The 6,940-nt window shown below is 31.0% G+C and overlaps 1 protein-coding gene across 1 annotated transcript in view; it reads right to left on the reverse strand.

Annotated features, from left to right (window-relative positions):
* LOC108908452 (activating signal cointegrator 1) overlaps window positions 1-6,940 on the reverse strand; it is a 15,931-nt gene that overhangs the window by 6,755 nt on the left and 2,236 nt on the right. The window contains exons 6-7 of the mRNA XM_018712491.1: window positions 3,404-3,615; window positions 429-550 (exon numbers count right to left, since the gene is read on the reverse strand). Of these exons, the coding sequence (XP_018568007.1) occupies window positions 429-550; window positions 3,404-3,615 (334 nt within the window). The remainder of the gene's footprint in view (window positions 1-428; window positions 551-3,403; window positions 3,616-6,940) is intronic.

Genomic DNA, 6,940 nt, shown 5'->3' on the forward strand with positions numbered 1-6,940 from the left:
GGGTCGGTACTAATTATTGGGCCATCAAATTTTTTAACATAATACCTCACCAAATTCAAAATTTTAATGAAAATAATTTTAAATCAAGGATAAAAAAATACTTAATAAAAAATGCCTTTTATAGTTTTGAAGATTTTATTGACAGTAATGTAGCTCGAATATTAATGTTATCATTAATCTTAGTATGTCGTTTATCATATTTATTTTAATTATATGTTGTTTATGTATATTTGTATAACAGTTAGTTGATTGCTATCATTATGTGTATTGTTATTTACCACTTTCTTTTTTTTGGACGTGTGTAAACACTTTTGTGTGTATGTAGTAACACTAGCCTTTATAAATAAATAAATAAATAAGTTTTACAAAAAAAATCTTATTTAGAAGATTTGATAATGAAGAATTCTGCAAGTAATGAGATTTCATACCTTGATAGTATTCTCTATAGAAACTTTCCAGGGCATCAACCTCATCTTCATCTGGTGCTTTAGCAGCAGCAGCAATCCACAGGCGTCCCCGATGAGTTGTTGGCCACGTCCTCCCTTCGTGCCTTTAAAAAATGACAATATTACTATAAAGTAAAAAAATATAATGCCTTTACATTTGGAATTCCATTACTAAGAAATGTTCGGGGTCAAAATTGAGAATTTAGAAAAATATTGAGGAAATTTATTCCCAAAAATATCTTTACATTGAATATTATACAAAATTTACATCCAATTCCAATTCAAAAAATTATTGAACCTAATTTTAAGGGTCTTGTAAGAAGTACCGTTTAAATTTTATCAAACGGATTTTGTAGATTAGTCAATTAATTCATTGACTAATTAAATCATTTCTCTTACGTTTATAGATGTTTTCATCTTTAAATATTTATTTATTCTTTATTCATTCCAAAACTGTTAAATATGTTCACAAATTGCTATTTGTAAATAATTCCTAAAACCATTGGGTATTCGACAAATTACATTTATTTCCAATGTTTTTGATATTCAGATTCTAGATTAACAATTTGACATGCAATTTTTTTTTGCAAACATCTAAAATAAATATTTTTTTAAGAACATTTTTTATACTTACGTGTATTTTTGAGTGAAGTGAAATATAGACTATAAAGAATATGACAAATTATCTTAAATGTTGCATTGTTTTGTACAGCATCGAGCGATTTACTAATCTGAAGGTACTATGAAAACATGATTAATGTCGCATTAGACGAAATAACCTTTTTTAAGTAATGATATTGTGGGAAACAACTATTCTGCGAGCTACATGTCCTATCCAGCACTAAATTACACCGTATTATCTAGTAAATAGCTAAGATCATTCATCAGGAGAATTAAATTCTGAACAAGGCGTCTAGCTGGCAGGCATCTCTCACAATATCATTAGTTAAAAAATACGTTTAGTGCTTTCAACAACTGCAAAATGTCACATAAAAAATATAAGGGGATGTTGAATAAGTTCTCGCTGTTTTTTCATAAAAATTAGTAAAAAACATGTCATTGAAAATATCGTCAATCGCTAGCCACTACTTTTTCCAATTTTCTGGCAGCAATTTAATCCAATATTCGGAAAACGACACGTCTTTTAAGCTTACCCAAGAGATTTTTTGGCGACTTCATATGAATGGCCTTCTTCGCCAGGCCATGTACCATCAATCGGAACAATTGTTAATTGGAAGGAGCAATGTCTGCTGAATATGGAGAGAGGGGTCCCATTTAAGCATTTCCAAATAGATTTTCATGAGCATTGCAACATGTGGCCGAGCATTGTTATGTTGCAAAATCACTTTATTCTGTCCCTATTCGTATAGAGGCCGTTTTTCCTTCAATGTTCAGCTCAAACCCATCAATAGTAGTTGATAGCGATCTCCCGTGATGGTTTCATTTGATTTCAGCAGCTGGTAATAAACTACACCCAGTTGATCCCACAAAATACAGAGCAGAAGCTTGTAACCATGGATATTCTACTCTGCCGATAATGATCACACACGGTTGGGCATACCCCACAATTTTCTATGCTTAGGATTATTGTAGCATATCCATTGTTCATCGCCATTTACAAAACCGTTCTTTTTCTGCCGTTGAAGCAGTTATTCACACGTGCAAATATGTCGTTCGACGTCTCTCGGCTTCAACTCGTACGGCACCCAATGGTCTTGCTTTTGAATCATTCTTAATGCTTTCAAACATTTCAAAACTGTTGTGTGATCAACTCCTAATAATTCTGCAGTTCAGCTAAGATCTGAATATGAAGTAATACCTCAAATTCTTCGTGTTCAAACTGTTTGGTGTGCCAGGGCATTCTTTATCTTCAAAATCAAAATCATTGTTTTTGTAGCGTCTAAACCAATCTTTACATGTTGTTTCCTAAAGAGCATGGTCGCCGTAACTCTCAACAAGAATTCTGTGTGCTTCAGCTGCAGATTTCTTTTGAATAAAGTAATGCGGTAAAATTCGCCGCAAATCCTTTTTTTTTGACGTCAAATTCAAATTCGACATGTACTATGGAAGACAAAATAGTCTACACTTCAGCGAAATAATATACACTGAATTTCAAGCTTCCTTATAGTACTTATTTATAGGTGTGTTACCATCTTGAAACTACGGCAAATTCTAGACTATTTTCATATAAGGTCATATAAGGCCAAAATGTTACAGTGCGAGACAGTTGACAATATTTTCATTGAATAGATCTTTCTGATAAACCCCTGTATACGAATTTTTATATTTCAATTTTGACTACTTTTTGGGATAATCCTACTGGGCCCTCTTCGTGATACACCCTGTATATAGTATTTGTAACTAAAGATATTAATGACAGTATGAAATGCTTTGTAAGTTGTATCTTTAAGTAATACAGAAATACTTCGAGTCTGAACAACTGTTTAAAAAATTGGCAGAACCCGTATTGGGGTCATTAAAATATTCATCTGTAACTTATATTCCAAGTCGCTATCTATCCATCAAATTATTCAAATAAGTAGTATTCATTTGTCAAAAACAATAATTTTCACTATACTGGAGTGGTGGGTTGCACAGACTCATGACGGGTAAATTGAAATTAGGTCGAAGTAAGCAGCATAAGAATAGGATTGACAATTATCCAGATACTTAATACAGTCATGGGGACTTATAGCACATGTTAATACAGATAAACACAAACATTTTTAAAGAACAAAATAGAATAGGATAAACAGGTGAAGTGGTGAAGCAAATTGTTGACGCTTTATGAGTTACTAAGTACTGATTAAACTTGACTGAAATGGAAAAAACTATTTATTCAATGAGAAAAGAAGATTTATAAATCTTTTCTGGATTCTGTTACTTCAAGAATGTACAATAAAAAAAGAATGAAAAACTTTATACAATTTAAAGTATGTAATGAATTTTGTACTTACATTTTAACTCCGGCAACAAGAAGACTCGCATAAGGTTGATGCATGCTGAGGCACAGCCCATGGTCAACTGTGGCCATGAGGTCCTCATCAAACACTCTCGTACCGTAATCAATGATTGGCATAATGCCATCCTCTTGTCCCAGATCTTCCACACCTACAGGTTTCTTATAGCGCATTTGTATCAATAAATTCACCAAATCATCATTCACATTCTAAAAACAGAATTGTACCGTCATCATATGATCTAATTTAATAAAAATGCACAAAAAACACATTTAGCGATACTTCAAAAACAGGAAAAGCAAGTACCTTAATTAATAAACCACTGTAGTGCACAGGTGAATCCACTGAGTTCTTTCGTAGAATTATATTTATATGTATCATATCAAGTTACATGGAGAGGTTGCTAGGATGGAAAATGTAAATGTTCTGTATATAACAAATGCATTTTTTTAAAGAAACAGAATTGTCTTTATATAGCTATGAATTAATTAATATAGTGAATATTTATCATCTGGAGATATCCACGAGATTTTGTAGCCAGATGAATGGACTCTGGTTGTAATCGAGATGGATTGTTGCAATTTAAGGTCGAAATTTGAAATGGCAGATGTACATATTAATATAAGATCATGAGTTGTGGATGTGTCAATATAGGATAGCCTCGGTAGAAACCAGCTGATCTATAGTTAACTGAAAATCTTTCGATAAGGTTGGTGGTATATATATGTACCACAGTTCCCCATTAAAAATATCAATCAATTAATTACAATAAACTTAATACTATTTCAATTATGTTCACAGTAATTTAACATGAGTGAATCACATATAGATGTTAGTGATAATCTACAAATTCATTATATTTCTTTCAATAAATTGACACCTTTTTGGAGTAATAATGGTGAAAGATGTAAACAAGTAGAAGCACAATTTTTAATCAAAATAATTAAAACAGATTAAATTAAATACGATTTATATTATTACTGTTACCTTTTGAAGCGATTTCCAAAATGTTACGTTTTCCAAACAACAATCTATATAATCACAAAAAAAATCCTTTTTCAAAAATATACATGTAATGAAGAACAACATTTATGAAGGTTATTATCAGATTCTGAAATCGGAAATAGAAAACCTTCATAATATTTCAGGGATGGTGACAATAGATGACACTAATTTATTGAGTCCTAACTATTCCTAAAACATTGGAAAAAAACATCTTTCAAAAAACAAGCCTGGTTCTGACCTTAAAGTTAAAGACATTTTCTCAAAGCATTTTTTATAATTCAGACAAACAATTGTAAATATGTCTTTATTAAAATAAACAAACTAGGATTAAATTCTTTCCATGAAGGTATTCCATATTTTATAAAAAGGTAAATAAGCATACATTAATAATTATAAAATGTCAAAAGAAGAATAAAAGCTACATCTCTTCAGAAATTGAATCTACACAAAAGAAAAATACATATGCAATCAATTGATTGATGTTTTTTGTCTGAGGAAAATATTGTGGTATACATGTGTATCCATCCAGTTCTTCTGTAGAATGATATTGTCACTAAATTCTTTAGTTATGGTAACCTATTTTATACAAAGGTAATATACATACATTTATTAGATAAACAAGACAAGAGGGTACATCTAATTGTTGACATTGCCCACAGTTCTAGAAGAAGTTAGGCCGTCTGCGGCCAGGGGTAACACCATTAGATCTAAGAAGTCATACTTCAAACAGAGGCAATTTTTTTACTTAAATTGTTATAATAGGGTAATAAAAGTATAAATGTAATAAATAATAATGATAAATGCCTGATTTGTCAGATCTAAGGATGTTGATTGCAATGCCCTCTGGATCCTCACTAGAGCTGTCGTTTGCGAATGACCCATTCGAAAGAACAAGATCTCACATATGAACAAAATAAACTGAATCGCACAGAACTGTGAACTGTTTCATTGGCTCTCGTCTCTGTATGTCGTCTATCGGCTCCGAATCAGAGCCATAATCAGTGATTAATTCATTTAGTAAAATTATATCTTTCATTGCTTAATAGACTTATAAAGGTTTAGAAATTTCAGTGCTTTAAATAAATAAGTACTTAGCATTATCAGAACAATATATATTTATTACAAATAAGTAATTACTCACTGCTCTAGCTACCTCATATGAATGATTATCCAAAAACAGAACATGATAGTATCCAAACAGTAAATTTTGTAATCATTGTGATGCAATAATATGAGAATCAAAAATCAAGAAAGGCAACACTGAGATCCAAGATACAAAAACCCAAAAAATAAATGACACAATTCATCATCAGTTTGTTTGGTTTTCCAATTATCGTTCAATTGAGACAATTCAGTGAATCGGTTCAGAGAGATGAATCAGGTTCAATGAATCACATCTTGAACCGTTTTACTAATCTAATTAGCCCAAAAATTGTTCAAATAATAACCTACACCAGAACTGTTTTAAGATTGCCATTACGTCACGAGGGTGTCCTAATATTAACAAAGACAGTTGTTGTGGACGTGAATTCATTATTTGTTAAATGTATCAAAAAGAGATGTCTTCATAGTCTCAATCTATCACAGGCAATCATTCCAATACTTTATGTGTATTAAAATGAAAAAAAATACTGGACGTTTGTTGGGTATTAGATTTACACTGTAGTTTGACTACCGCAGTTAAAACAAAGCAGAGCTGATGCCCAAATTAAAAATTTGACAGTTGTTTTGTCACGTCTCCGTACTAATAGTCCAAAGGCCCATGTACAAAGAAAAAAATGATTACCAGCAAGCTGTAACTTTGCATGCAGCTTAAGTTTGACAAGTCTCTCAAGATTTGACTATGAGGAAAATTCAACAGTGGTTAAGTTTTCCCGTGATTTTCAGGAAAACATGTCAATCTGGCATAATCATGGAATGTTATGACCAGCACTTTTTTTAAGTTTAAATGAAAGATATATATTTTTTTAAACCCCCCAAAAAATTTGTCCGACAAAAATGTTGGTATTTTGAGTTTGTCCCTCATCCCAAATATGTCGATTTGATGACATTATGGTTGGTGACAACCAGCAAGCTGATTTTTCTGGGAGCGTTTGGTAATAAGATTTGAAATGAAAGTAAGTATCTTATTGTCCAACAAAATTCTTGAGAAGTTTTTGCAGTCCGACGCCCCGAATATGTCGACTTAACGACAACATGGTTGGTGATAATCAGCAATCTGGTTTTGACTTTTTTTTCTAATAATTGAAATATATAACACAATAATATACTTGTCCGCCAAAAAGATTGGAAAATTTGCCTTAAAAATGGGAAAAATAACTATTTTTGCGGTACCTAATCATTCCGCTATAAAATAATTAATTTTTTAATGAAAAAATAAAGAATAATAAATAAGAAAATTATCTTGTTAACTGGAGCAACAGAAATTGAAATTCTTAAAATTAAATTCTTAATTAAAAATTAAAAATAAATTAAATTAAATTAAATTAATTAAATTAAATAATTAAATAATTAAATTATTAATTAATA

The sequence above is a fragment of the Anoplophora glabripennis genome, unplaced genomic scaffold, assembly GCF_000390285.2.
Source record: "Anoplophora glabripennis isolate ALB-LARVAE unplaced genomic scaffold, Agla_2.0 scaffold343, whole genome shotgun sequence".
NCBI classification, from domain to species: domain Eukaryota; kingdom Metazoa; phylum Arthropoda; class Insecta; order Coleoptera; family Cerambycidae; genus Anoplophora; species Anoplophora glabripennis.